Source organism: Caretta caretta, chromosome 9, assembly GCF_965140235.1.
Source record: "Caretta caretta isolate rCarCar2 chromosome 9, rCarCar1.hap1, whole genome shotgun sequence".
Classification (NCBI taxonomy): domain Eukaryota; kingdom Metazoa; phylum Chordata; order Testudines; family Cheloniidae; genus Caretta; species Caretta caretta.
The window spans coordinates 96,595,721-96,615,502 of NC_134214.1; the positions used below are offsets into that span (position 1 = coordinate 96,595,721).

At 41.4% G+C, this 19,782-nt stretch overlaps 1 protein-coding gene across 3 annotated transcripts in view; it reads left to right on the forward strand.

Moving 5' to 3' along the window:
* Positions 1 to 15,536, forward strand: part of MCF2 (MCF.2 cell line derived transforming sequence) — a 97,074-nt gene extending 81,538 nt beyond the window's left edge. For 2 of the 3 annotated variants that reach the window (XM_048863781.2, XM_048863780.2), the window contains 3 exons: positions 1,111 to 1,223; positions 3,504 to 3,604; positions 13,584 to 15,536. In XM_048863781.2, coding sequence (XP_048719738.1) covers positions 1,111 to 1,223; positions 3,504 to 3,604; positions 13,584 to 13,624 — 255 coding nt within the window. In that variant the 3' untranslated portion in view covers positions 13,625 to 15,536. The remainder of the gene's footprint in view (positions 1 to 1,110; positions 1,224 to 3,503; positions 3,605 to 13,583) is intronic. The other variant, XM_075132564.1, reaches the window with a different exon arrangement.
* The last annotated feature ends 4,246 nt before the right edge of the window (positions 15,537 to 19,782 follow it).

Here is a 19,782-nt window from a genome sequence, read left to right on the forward strand (position 1 = left end):
GCTTTCGTGAGCTACAGCATCTGATGACGGTATGCATCTGATGAAGTGAGCTGTAGCTCACGAAAGCTCATGCTCAAATAAATTGGTTAGTCTCTAAGGTGCCACAAGTACTCCTTTTCTTTTTGCGAATACAGACTAACACGGCTGTTCCTCTGAAACCTGGTAAGATCAAGTCACTAAAAATGAAAGTGGAAACAGTACCAGAAGGGAAAAAACCATCATGTTAATCAATGAGACCACATTAAGGAATGGCGGAGAAATTACTTTGAAAGGCTTCTTAATTAAGAGAATCCAAGAGAACCATGCCTTATGATAAAACCACACCAGGATCTGATGGCACCAGTCCTAGAAGTAGTCATTGAGGAAGCATTGGACCACATGAAAAATAAGAGAGCTCTTGGCCCTGATGGCATACCAGCAGAAGCATGGAAGCGTCTAGGGTGTAAACACGTCCCTACTTGTCTCCTCTACTCTTCCCCAGTTTAAAACAATTTTGAGTGAGTTTTTTTTCCCAAGCAGCATTGGGGTGGGAGGATTCAATCTGACGTCAGCGAATTTTTTCCTGTTGATATTTTTTTGTTATTGTGTGAGTGCTAGCCAAGGGGAACAGAGCACAGCCTGGGATCAGGACCTCGAACTGCGTCAGTATCTAAAGCACATTCGAGCACTCTCTATAACTTGCAGCACCAGTGCCATAAATGTTCACTTGATGTACAGGAAAAAAAACCCCGAAGACATGGAAGTCACAACAGTACCAGAAGGAAAAAAAGCCTCATTTTAATTCTCGCTACTAATTGTATTCAGGAAGAAGAATAAAAGTAGTTCTCAGCACCACTTAATTTGACTTTAATAGCATGTTACCCGTTGCTGCATGCATTACAGTAATTGTTTTTTGTAGATAAAAATAATTTGTTTATAGAAGTGTTAAGAAAGCAGGTTGCATATGAATACTTATCGCCAACATTGTTGCATGATTGCTTATTATTATACATAAACCAAGAAGGGTACCACTTTCCCCACAGCAGCCAGGAATAAAGACTGTTAAAAAATTAATTACAACCGTGTTGTGAAACAGAGTTCTTGTGAAGTAATTTTTTTTTTTAATGTTAGTCTCCAGGAAAATATAAAGCCCTAGCAGACTGCAAGAATAGAGGATCGGAGGACCTGCTGGTTAAAAACGGGGATGTAATTCAACTTTTGCATGAAGATGGGGAAGGGCAATGGTAAGTATTTTAGAATTCTTTTACCTTACCTCCAGGAACCTACAAGGTAACTATGCTCAATCTAGTTTAACTCGGAATATATCTGGTGTAACTTCGTTAGTGTGTGTACTCTACTGGAAACTACAGAATTAGCATAGGTCTAAACTGCAATCATGGGGAGCTATTGCAGCTTGAGTAGACCTCTAGATTAGCCAAGCGTCTGAGTAATTACCCAGAGTTCTGTGGGGGAGGGGGACTTGTACAGTGTGCTTTGAAGTCCATGCCGTCGCGGCCTCGCTGCTCTGATATCTGAGCTAGCTACATTAAAGCCCATTGACTGAGTATAGCCAGACCCTTAGACTCCTTACAAATGGTGTGTTCCATTCTTATTGACCTGGAAATTGTGATTGGGTGTCCCTTCCCTTCCCAGCTTGAGTGAATAACGTAAAATCCAACACGTTGCGAGAAAGACCTTTTTAAACACCTGACGTTTCTGTTTGAAGCTGTGGTGTGAATGACTGCTCTTTGCCTTTGTCCTCTCCCTGTCCTCTGCAGCTCAGCTCTGGGTCTTCTTCCTCTGGGGCAATTAATAATAGCACTTAGCAATTACAAGGCTTTTTTCTTCTTCAGTGGCTTGCAAAGACAGTCGGAGGTGATGCCGATCACATCACTCCCTTGTGTACTGTTGGCTATGAAACTGATGTGCCTTAAGCATGTCAGCCCAATGAGCCATTGGCTCGGGGAAAGTTTGAGTTTGACTTGCAAGGTAAGGATTAACAGCTGGCTCTCTGCTTTCAGCTGGGAATACTGCCTAGGAAATTACCATATCTGATGTCCTGCCTGTCAAACCGTTAAGCTCATTAGCTCGGAGGGCATGGTGCCCTCTCATAATTTGGCCTATGGTCTGGCTGCTTTTCCTTTTCAGGTTGATTTGTTACCTGGCTCTTGTCAGTCAGCCCTCAGAGCCTTTCCTTGAGTCCTGGTATGAAAGCAAGCTGCATCATTTCATATATTTTCATGGGGATGGAGATTGTGCTATTATGAGAAATCTGAATTGGAGGGGTGCAGTGACCAGATTCTAAGTGTGCAGACACACACTGTCCATTAGAGGATTCCTGGCCCAAATCTGCATTCGTTGTATTGTAAGGGAAGTTAAATTGAACGTTAGGAACATCAATATACAAAGCATTGAATCGGGTGGGGTTTTGTTGAGCAATCACCAATTCCTATGGTGGTTTTAGCAACACTGTGTCACAGAGACTGGCTACTGTGAATGTACTCTACAGATCTCTAGTGGCTCACAGTGAGTTCTAACAGTGTGACAGCTAATGGAGATTCTCCTTTATCTTCGGTGGCAGGGCCTTCTGTAGGGATGGAGGTTGGAAGCAAAAGGTCTTGGCCTGTTTTATAGATGGGGAACTAAGGCACAGAAAGATTAAGTCACTTGGCCAAGGTCACACAAGAAATCAGTGGCAGAGCCTGGAGTCGGTCCCTGATCTGTTGGTTCTCAGTCCAGTGCTTTAACCACAAGACCGAACCGTGAGTTCCTGTTGTGACCATGGATCAGTTACAGCTGGATATATAGTATTAGACATGAGGAGTAAAAAGGTAAAAATGCCAAGTATACATTGGACTAAATGATGCTGCACTGCTCAGGAATGACTGTGACATGCGAGGCTAAATGATAGAGACATAGTCTGAACAAAGAATAGGAGCTTGGGAACAAAGGCTGCGAGTTCTCGTCCTGACTCTGACACTGCATCTCTCTGTGGCCTTAGACAAGTTGCATAAGCTCTCTCACCGATCTCACAGGGGAATCATGAGGAGGAATGAATGGAAAAACTGTTACCTATTGTTAGCACAGAATAGGTTTAATTTATTGTGTAGTGAATTTCCAAACATGAATGAGACCATCTAAACACAGATCAGCTGATCAAGATGTCCTATTTTGACACATTATTAAATAAAGGATTTGACAGACACGGAAATATTAAGATCCAAATTTTCAAACACAGGTGCCTAATGCTTGTTGCCTCAATCCTATAAATGTTTGATTAGGCCCATTGCGTTCAATGGTGCCTAAATACTGATGGTGGGTGCTTTACTTTAGACACCCAAATCCTAATTCAGCAAAGTACTTTAAGCACGTGCTTAAGTCCCATTGACTTGCTTTGCTGAACCAAGGCCACTGATTTGAATGTATTGTCTGTGTTCTGTAACTTTTCAAAATTAATGATGAACATTGTGTGTAATGGGTCTAAAGCTGCCCATGTTTTCCACTAATACATTTATCATTCAAAGGTTGGTGAAAAACCTGAACAGAAGGAAAGAGGGCTGGATTCCTGTCAACAGTTTGCAGATAGTAATCGGCGACTGTAGGTTTCGGAATGCCAAAGTCGCAGGTATCATACAATAAACATATAGGAAATAGTTTCAGAACTGGAATCAGATTTTTATAAACCATGGCTTGCATTATATTTTGTGTCTCAAATTTGGCTATGTAAAACTCAAGAGAAAAAAGAAATGAATAATATGAAAGCAATTACTCCGAAAAGCTTGCAAAAGTAGTACGTGAAGCTGCTGCTCTGTTTTGTTGACATTTTAAGAATTTGTTGTGATTTTGAAGACTAAGGCACTGGCAAAATAACGCCAAATATTTAAAAATGTAGATGTTGCAAGAGCACTTGGTACTGTATGATGGGCGAAGGGATGGAGTACAGCCATTAAGGGATTTCTATGGCTGTTTTGTCCACACATTGCTGCAAGTTTGGTCCCCTGTGTGAATATAATATCACCGAGGCAAAATCGTGTCACTCTTTAAAAAGATATTTATGCCTGATACAAAATCCTTTGAAGGGAGTCTTTCCATTTACTTCATTGGACTTTGGACCAGCCCATATACAGCTTTGATAGGTCTCACTGTTTTATTCACAGCTGACTGCTGGCTTACTGGTTAAAGTTTATTGACAATAGACTGGGTTTCTGTGAAAGACTCCAAGATTCTAAAACGTATTTTCCCCCATGATCGTTCTTGGTATAAATCCAGACCTAGAGGGGAGACAGATGATACAAGAAAACACTTTTACAACCACTTGGCATTCCTCACATTTTAGCTTACCACCCAGGTTTAACGTCGTCTTACCATGCTGCAGTGTTGGCCGTATGTTACTGAGGGTTATAAGCAGATTTGCTTTTTAAAAAAAAAAAGGGAAAATTTTCACACAAATTTATCCAGGGTTTTTTTTTTTTTAACTGTTTTTCATAGAAAATGTAAAAGCTTTCGAACAGCTGTAAAAATATTAGCAGAAAATTTCATTGAAAAGGTTGACCCTTTTTATTGAAATTAAAAATGTTGATGAGTTTTGTCATAATTTCAACCTTTTCAATTGGATATAGTCAAGAAATGTTGACATTTTCCAATCTCCCACCCACCCCAACATCAGTGCTAAATATTATGGTACTTTTTCCCTTGTGTTAATTTGCTACATTACTTAGATTTCAGGTGTTCTGATTTTCACATCTGGGTTAGCTAGGGCTGGTTGAACAATGACCTAGTTTGTATTAATCAGATTTCATCATAATGTATAACGAATGTTTACAAACCCTCAATCAGTGCATCCTGATTTTGTCAGAACTCTTGGTTAGCGTAACTCAGTTTCTCTGGGACTGTATTGTGCATCAAAAAGATTCTCTGGGCTCCACGAGCCACAGATGCTGCCTGGAGCCGGATGGCTGTGGTCCAGGGCTTTGCACCATGGCTATTTTTATAGGGGTTGTGCTAATAGTCTCTAAAAATCATAGAGAACTGCTGTTCTCAGCTCAGATTGAAAGTCACTTAAAGACTGAGGCCTGATCTACACTACAGAGTTGATGTAAGGCAGCTCACGTCACCCTAACTCTGTAAGCGTCTGCACTGCAATGCAGCTCTCACCGATGTAAGTTGCCCACTACGCTGACTTAATAATTACACCTCCATGAGAGGCATAGCACTTAGGTTGACGTAGTTAGGGTGACAATGTCAGCATAGGCGCTTGTTACTTACATCGCCTGTTGACTATCTGGCCCAGGCTGGCTGGGCTTCAGGTCTGAGCCCCACGTGGGGCAGACTGCCCCACTTAAGTCAGTGCAAGTGCTCCTGGTGAGGATGCACACCACCAGCAGACGGAGGGTGGTGTGGACATGAAAAACCACGGTAATTACTGCAGTAGCTGTATGTCAGCCTAACATAGGTCAGCTTAATTTTGTTGTGCAGACAAAGGGGTCTGAGTAAAAATTAAGAGAAACAACACAGAAAGATAGTGTTGAAATCTGAGTTTCTTGTGGCCACCAAGAAGCTTTGCTAATGAGTTCTCAGGGGTTGTCTGATGACAATTCGGACAATTTATTTGTTCTCCCTAAAAGTTAATTTTTTCTCTTCTATATACTTCTGTATTTCCTGTCAATTTAGAGATTCTAGATCTGATTCTGATCTTACTTGCACTTTAGCCATTTTTGTAGGATATTTTCCTGCATGTTTAAGCTCAAGTATCTGGCTTCCTGTTGTTAGGCAAATGAACTCGTGTGTGCCCAAAGCATTAGCACAATGAAAAGTTCTGTGACAGGGAGGATTACTAAAGGAATAAGAGTTGGCACACAGAAGGCAGATGTTTGATGTGGGACAACAAGTCACTGGGTTTGTTTTCAGCAAAACCCATGAATTTCCCCAAATCATAATTTATTCTAGAAGTTCAATGATTTTTGTTAGCTTGCAAAATTCCTCAATGCACTTCGCAAATTAGATGACTGTTGCAGTGGGCACACACCATGCAAAACTGCCAACTGTCCTGGGGCAGCTAAACTATTTGGCTTATGGGACAGCTGCAGTCTCCTAAGCTGGCCAAAGATTTCTAAGAGTTGTAGAGAAAAAAATATGTGGTGGTGTTGGAGAAATAGGCCATTTTAAGAGTGCCTCAGGCCATTTTAAGAGTGCCTCATAAAGCATAGCAAAAAGTGGGCAGAGCTAAGGTCATATATGCCATTCATGCATTTTCTGTTCATTTTAGGGGAAGTTTCAGGGCTCAATAGCTCTGAAAATCAGACCACAGAGGTGCCTAAATATGGAGTTAGGTGCCTACTTTAGGCAGTAAAGTTTGAAAAAATTTGGCCGTAATATAAAAATCTTCATTGGAGTGAACTGGTTTCTAGACGGTGATTTTCAGTGATGTCGTATCTTTATACTTGCTAAGCAGTTGTTCTCTGAAATGTGATATGACAAAGGTATCTTCATTCTCAACAGCTCTGTTCCTTGTGTGCATTTGGCCATATCTGCTGCCCTGAGAAAGAAATATCAATATTTCTCTACTTCCTTTATTCTTGCTCGTGCTGAGGAGCCAATGCTATTGTAGGAAAGCGAGCTGGATTATATCCGGTTTGTTGCATTTTCCAGGCAGTATACAATAGCTTCAGTTTTGCAAGGCCAATTACTGCTCTGGGTTAAACGTCTGCAATGACAGCAGATTATGAAGGCGATGAGGTTACCTTGGAGTAACTGAGAGCAGAATTTGGCCGCAGAATCTGGTATAATGATAGGAAACAGCACAGCTTGCCTCTCAGAACCCAAATTGAACTTCCAGGGCTCTCTGTAGAAACATCTTTTCCTTTATAAGCAGAGTAAATTTGAGCTGGAGTCATTGAGGTACAATAAACGTAAAACCTTGTGGTGTCCTTTTTCCGAGCTTTGTGAAATGCAGCATTTTGCTTGGGTTCAAATTGCAATTGACTCAGAATCTGTAAGCAAAATACAGATGAAAGCACAGAGGGGACGTCGACCCTAAAAACGCGACCATGGCATCGTTGCAGCTGCCCTGCTGTTGCACTGCAGTGTAGACACTTGCTATAGCGACAGGAAAGGTTCTTCCATTGCTGTAATACAGTGCTTTTCAGCCAGTGACCTGCAGACCCCCGCGGTCCGCAGACTACGCCTAAGATTTCCAAAGGGGTCCACACCTCCATTTGAAATTTTTTAGGGGTCTGCAAAAGCGTGGTAGCTAGGGCAATGGAAAGATTCTTGCTTTGGTCTAGTGGTGTCTACATGTTAGCCGACGGCCAAGGATGTTTGGTGAGGTGCCAGCTATGCCCGTTTATACCATCCGTGACTTTAACCGCTAGGACGCACTGTCCCTTCGCGGCGGGCAGCCCGGGCTAGGCTGACGGGTGCCCCAAGGTCCTAACCACCCGTGACTTTAACTGCTAGAGCTCCTTCGCAGCGGGCAGCCAGTACTGACTGACAGGTGCCCCAATGGCAGCACTAAGAGCCTCTCCACACCCGTGACTTTAACTGCTAGAGCTCAGAGCTCCTTCGCAGCGGGCAGCCAGGATTGACTGACAGGTGCCCCAAGAGTTTGCCCTGTGGAGGCGGCACAACTCAACGCTAGGCTCTTAGTACTCTCACCTAATGGCCAGGCTTTAGAGCCAAAACGGCTGAGGTTCTTTAATTGTGTTGGCTGCTTTACAGTAAACCAGAGAAAACAAGTCAGGCTTATGCACAAACGGTTACCAAAATTTATTAAGCTAGATTCTAATCATGTGGTTACAAAATTGCTAGTGCCTACTTATTTAAATGTAGAGATGTTACACACACAAACAAGTTACAAAACTGAAGCCACAATCCCAAAGAAAGAAAACAAAGTATAGAGCTCTATTTCAAAATATGTGTACACTAAAGATAGGAGATCAGGTGTGGGTGCTTCTTACCCTTCTTGCATCTCTCGATTCCAGCGGTGCCAAGCCAGGATCGGTCACTCAATTCCACGGAAAGACGAATAAGGGACAAGGCTTAGGGACCCTCTTAGCTGCAGAAGCCTTGGGAGGCTGTCACTTATCTGACCAGCAGATAGATAGTGAAAAGCACTCAAAAATCATGGTGCTGTAGGTCCCCTACTTATACCTCTGTACTCCTTTATTCTCTTTCTCCTTTCTTATGCCAAATTGAGGCTGGTCTGTCTGGGTGACGCCAGCTTTCGCAAGGGTAGTTTACACTTGCAAGGGAGAGAAACAATAAGTGTCGACTACTGGACATTTCTTTTATCAGGGTAAATATTTTCCCACCTAGGATGTTGATGTGTGTGCATCACGCTATTTAGTAGGGGCTAAGAGCCATGTCTGTCACAGGGCCTCTGCCTGCTGTGAGCTTAATCGTCGTATCTGTTCCCAGAGGCACATTGTAGCAGCACACCTGTGCTTTTCACAGCTTCAAAGGCTGTGCTGGAATATATGTTAAGTGCCCTGTTCCGGCTTCCTCCTGTGTTTCCAGCAATGCTGGTCTGAGGGGGCGGGGGCTGGCTGTCTGGCTACACTACATCAGGGCTGAGGTGGTTTCATTACCTCACACAGGGCTTGAAATGTTTCACAGCCATGAGCAGAGGAGTTAAGCTGACTTAACTGTGCAGTGTAAAGTAGCCCAGAGTTTCATGCTCAAACCATGGGAGAGTCTGAGAAGTTACAATTTCAGTGCAAAATCATGCTCAGGAACATTTAAAACTGAATGAGAAAAGAGGTTTTATACCTTAAAATTCCATCTTGGAATTATTGGTAGGGATCTTCTTAGTGCTATCCCAAAGCTCCTCCCAGACTTCAACATCAAGATTCACCCTGGCAGCCTCGCTCCAGATTCAGTAAGAGATTAAAAGACAAGCAAACTAAAATGCCATCTAAAAGGAAAAAATTGGGCCAGAACCTTTCCAAGTTCTGTCTGGGCCTGGTTATTTATTTAGAGGACCAATGCAAAGTGAGGCTCTTTCATAAAGGGCCTCAGGCTGGTTGTTTTAAACATGGATCCCACTGCAAAATAAGCAAAACAAGAGAACTTACATTTGTATCACTCGCTTAGGGAGTGGGGAGATGTTTCTCCTAAGAGACAGCCCTCTATATATGGGTTCTTTGTTGTGTAGGTCCCACCTGTTTCCCTTGAGCTCCTGCCTTTTCCTAGTTTTCCAACTCCTGGGCAGATGGTGCTGTCCTCCATTAAGGAATCTGTATCTTGAAGGTATCATGACCACAAGGATCCCAACAAATGCACAGTGCCCACTGGAAGAAAGGGGATTTTTTTTTCTTCAAAACACTTTATAGGCTAATGAAGTTATGGGATATTTCTTCCCAAGTACAGACCAACCAATACTGTATTTGGCGAATAACCCAGTATGCTGTGGACTGGTACTGGTTATGGCATCCACTTTAAATATGCCAGACCCAGCAAATAGAGAGAGACTATACTCAAAAGGGAGCTTCCGATAGCCAGACTAATCCAGTGGTCACCAGGTTCTTTTCATTCCTTTACATAACAATAGTAAATGCCAGACCTGTAACCTGTCTGTAGTGCAAGGTAAAGCAGATATTTCAAGCCCAGTCTTTCTATATCCCAGACAAAGATGGAGAAAGCTTTATTAAGTACTTTACAAGCCTTACCTAGATATAATATAGAAGATTTGGGAAAATCAGTTACTAGCCTGGGGGGCTATTCGGAAGACTAATCCTTCCCTCTCGTGAACTAGAGTTTGGTACAGCTCTGTAACTCTCCATAATTTCTGAAGCAAGCCCTTGCTTGCTTTTGGGAAGTCACTTTAATTCCTGAGGGATACATTGTGGAAATCCATGGGGGGATTTGCCAGTTGTCTGTGGATTTCTGCATGCATTAAAGGGCAGCAAAGCACTCTGTATCATAGAATCATAGAATATAAGGGTTGGAAGGGACCCCAGAAGGTCATCTAGTCCAACCCCCTGCTCGAAGCAGGACCAATTCCCAGTTAAATCATCCCAGCCAGGGCTTTGTCAAGCCTGACCTTAAAAACCTCTAAGGAAGGAGATTCTACCACCTCCCTAGGTAACGCATTCCAGTGTTTCACCACCCTCTTAGTGAAAAAGTTTTTCCTAATATCCAATCTAAACCTCCCCCACTGCAGCTTGAGACCATTACTCCTCGTTCTGTCATCTGATACCATTGAGAACAGTCTAGAGCCATCCTCTTTGGAACCCCCTTTCAGGTAGTTGAAAGCAGCTATCAAATCCCCCCTCATTCTTCTCTTCTGCAGGCTAAACAATCCCAGCTCCCTCAGCCTCTCCTCATAACTCATGTGTTCCAGACCCCTAATCATTTTTGTTGCCCTTCGCTGGACTCTCTCCAATTTATCCAGATCCTTCTTGAAGTGTGGGGCCCAAAACTGGACACAGTACTCCAGATGAGGCCTCACCAATGTCGAATAGAGGGGAACGATCACGTCCCTCGATCTGCTCGCTATGCCCCTACTTATACATCCCAAAATGCCATTGGCCTTCTTGGCAACAAGGGCACACTGCTGACTCATATCCAGCTTCTCGTCCACTGTCACCCCTAGGTCCTTTTCCGCAGAACTGCTGCCTAGCCATTCGGTCCCTAGTCTGTAGCTGTGCATTGGGTTCTTCCGTCCTAAGTGCAGGACCCTGCACTTATCCTTATTGAACCTCATCAGATTTCTTTTGGCCCAATCCTCCAATTTGTCTAGGTCCTTCTGTATCCTATCCCTCCCCTCCAGCGTATCTACCACTCCTCCCTGTACTGCAGGTGTTAATGTGCAGCTGTCATGGTGAAAGGGGTTTCTAGATAGACATGTCCATAAAATACCAGCATTCAAGCACGAGCTTCCCCTTAGACTTAAGCAGGTGCTTTTGCATTAAGGTGCCTTGTTCTAGCTATCAGATATTACGTGGTCACATAAAAACTTTCCTCACTAAGGATCTGAAGACTATTTCTATGTGTGCTAGAAGGTCAGTTGATAATCCAAACTACTATTCCACAATGGACCATCAGATAACATATTCTCTGAAAATCTCACTTGTAGCTAATATGCCAAAGATCATGTAAGTTCTGTGAATCTTGCATCCATCTCCTGGCATGTCATCTCCCGGCTTTCCAAATAAGAAAAAGGGGGAAATAAAGAAAATTCTCTATTTTTATTATATGTAATAATAGTTTTTTAAAATATTAATATTATTTTAAAGTTAGGTCCCTTTAAATAGCAGGAAACAGGATAGAGTTAGATCTGATTCTAACTGCCGGTGTATGTAACAGAAGTCTTTCATATCAAAATCACATGCTCTTCTGTTGCTTAGGGACACCTACATTGTCAGATGCAATGCAAGACTCAGAGGTAGGATTTTGAGAAGTGCCAAGTGAGTGAAAGTCAATGGGAGCTGGACTCCTAACTCCTCTAGATGCTTCTGAAAAATCCCACCCCTGATCCCGAAATAGTTCCGAAAAGGTGGAGACCCTGCTGCCTGTATGGAGCACCACTGAAGTGAACAGGGGCTGTGTGTTGCTATAGGGGTGCTATCTGTGAGGACCTCCTTGCTAGTTTGAGGCCTGTGTGTGAAAATAAATATATCCAGTTGTCTCCCTAGAGGCTGCAGACCTGATTTTCCTTTGAACATACACTGTTCTCACACCAGTGTAGCTCTACTGGGGTCTCTCTTGAATGACACTGATGTTGGTGAGATCAGAACCAGGCCCTCCATGAGTAAGGAAGCACGGCTGCACCCATGATGTTTTTGTATATATTCAAAGGAGAAAATAGACAGAGGATGAGAGATTGTCAATAGTCTTCTGTGTAGGCCTAACTCAGCTTCCATTGAAGTCGGCGGTAACACTTCCATTGAATGCAGTGGAAGCAGAATTAGGTCAACCCTGCGTGCTTTCGAAGCGTGCTTCCTCCCCCTCCAATACATAGGAAACATTTTTTGATAGCTCAAAAATAATGTAAAATGGACTATTTAAAAACAGATTTGTATGCTCAATAAGATTGCACTCTTAGATGTTTGATTATCAATGCATAACCATTGACTAAAAAGGGAAATAACAAATTACATGGGGATGTGATATAACAGATGAAGAGAGAAATTTCTTGGGTGCCCAAGCATTGAGTATTTTATGGTGGAAATCACACACTCCGTAATGTGGTGAACATATTTAGTCGTTAACAAAAGCAAAGGGCAGAGAGTAGGTCTTCATCCTTGGAGCCATTAATCAAACTTTTGTACCTTAGGAGCTTGACATTTCATTGGTGGTCTCAAACCGTGGATTTGGAACAAAAGTGTCCTGTACCAGTGTAACTATTCTGTTATAACTGGTAAAAATTTCCCATGTGGACAAAGCCTTAGACATCTAGTTTCATTACCTCCTGTTTGTGCCCAGAGATCAGGCAATGAGATGTTTTAAGTTCTACCAGGTATACCAGTGATTCGTTAATGGTGCAATTTTTTGTGGGCATAAAACTGTGCCAGCAAAATGAGAATCTGGGCAGAGTTCTATCTAAAAACTAGACCATAAAAAAACTAAAGAGTAACAAGTCAAGAGACTTCTTTCCCCTGTTAGATCTCACGCTGCAATGAGCTCTGCGTGGGTGCACCCCACGTCTGTCCCTAAGAGCTCTTTCCAGGATCCAGGGCTGTAGTTGCTTTTACATTTGCTTAAATAGCATATTATTAACACCAAGTGTGTTCATGATTTTGATTAGTGATATTGCCCTAAGTACCTAATTAACCCCTTCAGTTCCCCCAGGTGCATGATGCATCCAACAAAGTGTTCTCTCATATGACAGTGAAGCTCTGGACATTAATTTGCCCTCTTGTTCTACTGAAATCCGTAACACATAATGGACCATCATGACCTATCCGTATGTATTCTTGGCTTGGTCCAGCGCGTATTGGAGTCAGTGGGAGTCTTTTTGTTGACCTCAATGGACTTGGGTTAGACCCATGTGTGGCAGTCTGGGGGAATATTAATGACAGCAGATCACTTGCTTTGAGCTAATACTGTACTGTGGTTTAACGTTGAGCTCTCGCAAGCTTACATGGGCATGTTTGCTAACATTAACAAGTATACTGTAAATAATTCAATTTAAAATCTCACTTACAGTTTTGCAAATATAATGAAGCAGTTTGCACTTGTACGCACTTTAATGACTTCAGTCACAAGCTTTGTCATTTGTGCCAGCAGAATTGTTTATGCAGGGTCCATTAAACCCCATGCTGATTTTTTGCCTTTGAAACAGAAAGCAGACTTCACTTTTTTACAAGTGGATATTCTCATCCGCTTCATGCAGTAGATCTTTTGTTACTACGTAAAGAACATTCGAGCGTCACAGCAAAATAAATGCAGAGATGATACTATCCAACTGGTTGTGGTAGTCAATGGGCAGATTACTGAATTAAGTCAAATTCTGGGGTCTTTGCTTGGACAAGACTCCCACTCAAGCTAGTGGGAGTTTGCTTTTAGTGAAGACCACAGTTTTGAGGCATTGTTACATTATTATAAGAACCAGTGTATTCTTTGAATAAGATGCTCTAATGTTCTCATTCTTCATTACTTTATAGATGCTGCCCTGTGTAACACAAGCAAGTTTAGTTCCCCCTGAGTTACAGGTGAACTAGTAGCCCCCTATTTTTGATGCTCCTTTGGAGACTTTGCACTAGGTGTTACAAAGAAACCGCACAATAGCTGGAGTTACTCTGTACTATTCATCACAGTCACAGAATTTCACAGCTTCATCTGCACGGACCGGGACTGCAGTTTGTCACAGTCATAAACAGTTTGTCACAGTCATAAAGGAAGACATTATTGGCTATTTCATTCTTTTTCCCCTATGGAAAGCACTGTATTTTATTTTTGCCTGCTGTTTTTCCATGACATCCATTAAGTTCATCAGAGAAGTAAATCGACAGTGTCCTGACCCTTCATTTAGATGCCTGAAATTGATTCGACAGGTTGAAAGCTTTACCTATTTATTTGTTGTGCTTGATTGCAAATGAAAGAGTTCAGTTTTAGTAAACCAAAAATATAAAAAAGCCACATTTTCTAGTTATTCATTTTATGGAATGGGTTTAGATATATTGCAGCTATGTGAATGTAATGTACAATAAGATCATCTTCTGGCTGGGTCATATGATGATGATGCAATAATGCTAAAGAACTTCCTTTTGCACTGAATAGCTGATTCAAAGCCCATTGTAGTCAATAGAAAGACTCCCGTTGATTTCAATGGGCTGGGGATCAGGCCCACTGACTGACAACTCAGGGTTGTCAAGAATCACTTCAAGTTCCAAAGTGTTCCAGGGGTAACACCTGTGTCTATCAAGTGTTGAAGTTTACATGTAATGTATTGTCCTTTTGGAACGTGTGCCATAACTATAAGTTAAATGTCCTCATTTGCACTACAGATGTTCTTCTTATAAGACTGTACTTGTCAGCATCTTTACTGATAACTTACCTTGTGAATTTTTGGGAAAAAAAATTAAAATGTTTCATAATTTATTTTGTTTGTCTAGTTTTTCTTTTTGTAATACATATGTACAGGTGGTTTGACTTTTAAACAGGGCTGTATAAAGATAATTCTGATTGCATTGAAAACAGGGTTAGTGATGTGCATGCAATATTGAATTTACACACTGTCTCATTGTATTGAAATGTTTTATACTCTGGATTAATGAGGGATCCTTTTGATGTGAATTTGATTTGTGAGCCATGAATTCTGAGTTATGGTGTAAAGTTATATAAAACCTCATTTTTATTTTCCAGTGACCATTTTTGTACAGAGGAATTGCTGAGCTACTGTATGACTGTCATTCGAATTGCATGGTACATTTCATAGCAGGGTAGTACACCGAACTAATGCTGTTTGGCACTTCTCTAACATAATATTACTCATCCATCCTCAAAAATATGAAACTTGTACAGTAGATCAGCTGCATTTGAATTAAGGATCGCTGCAAATATTAGAGATCCCAATCTTGTCCAATTACTGGCATTCTTAATGAACAGATTTTAAATGATCCAAATACATTTTTATCTATTTTAAATAGGATCACAATGCACTTGTTAAGAGTAAAAATAAGATTCTGTTCAATTACTGTCGGGGCTACTTATAGAAGTAACAATTCGTATGGTTAAAAAGTACACATTTTGGAGGTACCAGTATAAATAGCAGTGTCAGAATCATAGCATACTTTGCATATTAAAATGGTTTTAATTTTCTCTGTCTTCTATAGTCTTGAATCTAAGCTTTGACTAATTGAAGAGACTGATTAGTTCTGCAAATCTGACTGTACAGTCTTAGATTTTTCACATTTGGACCTTTGCACAATAAATGTTATGTTACCTTAAGTATATGGATTAATGAGGGTGTTCATGTATATGGTACTATACAGCAGAGGGTTTTCTCTGTCTGTAAATTTAAATGAACTATATTGTATATGTACTTTTAAAAATGTGTTAATCTATATTTAAAAAAATTTAAACATTGTTAAATAAATTCATATGAGAACACTTAATTCTGTCTGAGTGCTGTACTTTTACTTTACAAAAATAGTTTTCATTTTGACTGTATTTCCTTTGTTCATAACAGCCATAAAACCCTTATACATATTTTGACATAAAATAATACATATTGATATTATAAATGAACTGATTTGTTTAGTGGCGGATAAACTGGTTATAAGAGGGACAGAGAGGTTTCAGTGACTAGTGCTATAGCCTGAAAAACTAAGAATAAATCCTTTGTCCTTAATCTTGAAATCACAAAACTACCATACAATTTGGCACATCTGAAACTTAGCCAAGAGGGTCCCAGGACTGGAATAGTAAAGGTATTGCAGTTCAGAGTGGAAGTATTTTTGAAGAGCTGTTTGGGGAAGCTTGGGTAGCCCTTGCCTGCCTTATGGATACCCCTAATTCAGGAAAACACTGGAGAATATACTTGATTCCTATTGACTTCAGTGGAATTAAGTACATGCTTAAAGTTAAGCACGTGGTTAGTGCTTCCCTGAATCGGGACCCATATCTGGCCCAAGCCTAGTGCCTATTAGTAATTCATTTGCATATAATGTTAGGATATAGATATTCAGGCCTGTCTGCAAAGGCCTGTACTTTAAGAATTTTGGTGTATTCTTATCACTTGGCTAGTTATAGAGGTATAAAAGAAAATCAAAATCACTGTCTGCTGGTGTAAGGGCCTTCTCTTACTGTGACAGTCTGAGGCCTTGTTCTCAGGCTAAGGCCTTTGGCTAAGCAGCAGAGGCAGCCATAAGCTGGTGATAGGGAAAAAAACCCAGAAAATGACCCTATAATCATGTAAAGCTACTCTGCTGTCTTTTTTCTATGCTTATCTGTCCTTTCTACTTTGTGTATGGATAGAAAGAATGTGAACTGTGTGTAACCTGCACTCCCTGCTTTTGGGAAGAGTTAACACTGGGAAGCGACCGGGGTCACATCCTCACATTCCAAACTAGTCCCATTGAAAGAAGGTGCTATTGGGCTGTTAGGAATACAATCCTGTCCTGATAGTGCCTATCACCTCCAGAGAAAGGGAAGTGCCTAGAAAATATAAAAGGAAACTTAGTTTGATAGCATCCTGTCTGGCAAGAACTCACTTATCAATAGTTGGGACGTGATATCCTCATTTCTGTATTGTTTTGTCATTATAGTTCCCATTTTGTTATTGTTTGTCTGTATAATCTCTGTCTGGTTCTGTGATCGTTCCTGTCTGCTGTATAATTAATTTTGGTGGGTGTAAACTAATTAAGGTGGTGGGATATAAATGGTTACATAATCATGTTAGGATTGGTTAGTTAAATTTCAGGAAAATGATTGGTTAAGGTATAGCTAAGCAGAACTCAAGTTTTACTATATAGTCTGCAGTCAATCAGAAAGTGAGGGGGTGGGTGTGTGGGTGGGGGAAATGGGAACAGGGAATGGGGGTAAGGAAATTGGAATCATGTTTGGCTAAGGGCAGGAATCGGAACAGGGACACAGGTGTAAGGCTCTGTGGTGTCAGAGCTGGGAAGGAGGATACTAAGGAAGAAAACTGGAATCATGTTTGCTGGAAGTTCACCCCAATAAACATCGAATTGTTTGCACCTTTGGACTTTGGGTATTGTTGCTCTCTGTTCATGCGAGAAGGACCAGGGAAGTAAGTGGGTGAAGGAATAAGCCCCCTAACATATAACACCACTCATGTTTGTGGCATTTCATAGATACAGCAGGTAAAAATTGTAGTGACTGGTGCTTTTCAGAAATGAGGCTAAAATTAGCTCAATTTAGATAAATACAGCAGCTGCATTTAAAGAATGGCTGGAGGCAATATTTTACTTTCTGCCATAGCATGGAGCTATGGTTACCCCCCTATGAAGTATTCATTTGTTTCATCCACTTCAGCATAATTGTGTCATGCTACTGTAAGTGACAAGAAGGTGACAATCGATCTCCCGTTTGAACACTGCTGAAGGGGGAGGGGAGAATCATAGAATCATAGAATCTCAGGGTTGGAAGGGACCTCAGGAGGTCATCTAGTCCAACCCCCTGCTCAAAGCAGGACCAATCCCCAATTAAAACCAGCTAGCATGTGCCCTTTGATCCGTGCAATGCCAGGATTGCTGTGGGATTACCGTATTGGGGGAGTAACACATGATGCCTTCCCAAGGCTCTTCACTGTACAGCCTGCAGCAGAGACCTTATGAAATGTGCATGAGCCATAAGATTCCAATTGATAGTGGACATAAAGACGTCTTATTGATGTCTAACAGGTCCCCTCCCCTGCTAATATTCTGGCTTTGTGAGGGAAGGAAGCCGGGATGGCGGATGGTCACGCAAATCAAGGAGTATTGCTTGTACAAGCATTTGCTGTCATGCTTTGGCCAATGCCCAAAGTAGAACTGTGTGACAAAGCTTGTACGTCACCAGCATATGCTGATCACCATCCCACAGGAGTGACAGCACGGCCTATGGAATTCTATAGAAATCAGTGTTTTTCAGTGGAAACGAGACAGGAGTTAGTGATGATCTTATTTAAACTTTCCCTTAACTATATTTATTTCACTTCCCTGGAATTTGGGAAATACAACTGCATAGATAAACAAATACGCAATTAACCAAGTGAATCAGATTAAAAATTTGCTATACCTCTGTAGAGGTCTCAGAAGGCTGTGTTTAGTTTAGATTCATCAGTTCCTAAAGCAAATATCTCTCTGCTTCCTATGGGAAGGGGGCACCGTGGATGGACTCATGAGGCCTTCTACAGGACCCAGGAAAGCTACGGATATTTCCGCTGTCCAGGGAGAAGAGAGCTGTGAAGGGACACCGTGGAGCTGAGGTAAGCAGGTCAGAGGGGTGGCCAGTTGATGTACAAACAGCGTGGGGGTTGGTGGGTCCTGTAGCCCAAAGCAACACAAAGAGAGGAGCAGCAGGTTGCATCCACCAATGTACCCTCCACCATGGAATGGTTTTGCTACTGTTATGACTTAAGCCCTGTCCTCTCTGAGTGTGGAGTAGAGCCCTTTCGCTGAATCAGGTATTCATTTATATACCGAAACTACCAAGAAAACAATGCAAAACCTTTGGATGCATTCATCCCACATCTCAGCTCAGTGAGAGTTCTTTAGGGTATGGTTTTGCTACAAATGCAATGTGCTGCGACACCGAAGATTTCAGCCGTAATGGGAAAGAGTTGTATTTAGTTCCTGGAACCAGAAGCAACTAATACGTCCAGCAAAAATGGAATCCCATACTTAGAATGTGTATTATTTTATTAGACAAGTACTTGCTCAACACAAGGCTTTGTTTTATGCTAACAGCCAGTGAATCTGCAGCATTTGTCTGCTTTTTCCAGTTAAGTAGCTAAGGATATTCTGATAGCAATGAGGAGGTGAATCTGGAGGCTACAAAAGTGTGTGAAACTTGGTAAATTGTTACCCAAATGTACACGTTCTCTTCTTATGGCTGAGCATACGATGCTTCAAAATTTCAGAGTTTAAGGGACAATATTTTCAGTCCTCTTAGGTGTTCCATCATCAGGTTTATTTATTAATGCGTTTAGTGTTAGAATTAACCAATGATGCCCAAAGCACAATAATATCTTAATAACGTAAATGCCTTGAGTCAGGGGAAGATCAAAGGGATATGACACAAGACTGGACAATGGTGTTTATGTTGCATGAATAGATTGAATATATTGTGCAAGAGCCTGATTTATTCAAGTGGCAAAGCTATCATTAATTTGAATAGGAACAGCAACAGACCATATAGACCTAATCCGCTACCCACTGGAATAACTAGTGGGCAGTAGATCAGGCAATAAAGCCCAAATCCTCAGAGGCACCTAACTCCCATTGTTTTCATTGTTTTCAATAGGAGTTAGGTGCCTAAATACCTTTGAGAACCTGGATCTTAGTGAATTACAATGTTTTTAAGGTTAAAATCCCATTGAATACAAAGTCCGGGTTACTTTCTTTCCCATTGGAATGACATCTATTCTCAAATACTTACCCATGAGTGATCGAACAAGGAGGATCGTTATGAGCTTTAAAAATATCAGGCCGGTTCTTCTGATGATGTAAATATGCATAGCTCCATTGAAGTCAATGGAGTGACATCAATTTACACTAGCAGAGGATCTGGTTGCTAGTTCTAATTAACTCTGAATAATACAATGAATGTTAAGTTATGGAGATAGATGCCAAACAATTATCTTTTCATAACCTAGAATCAAGTCTCGGCAGAAATCAGTATCACAAATCCTGCAGC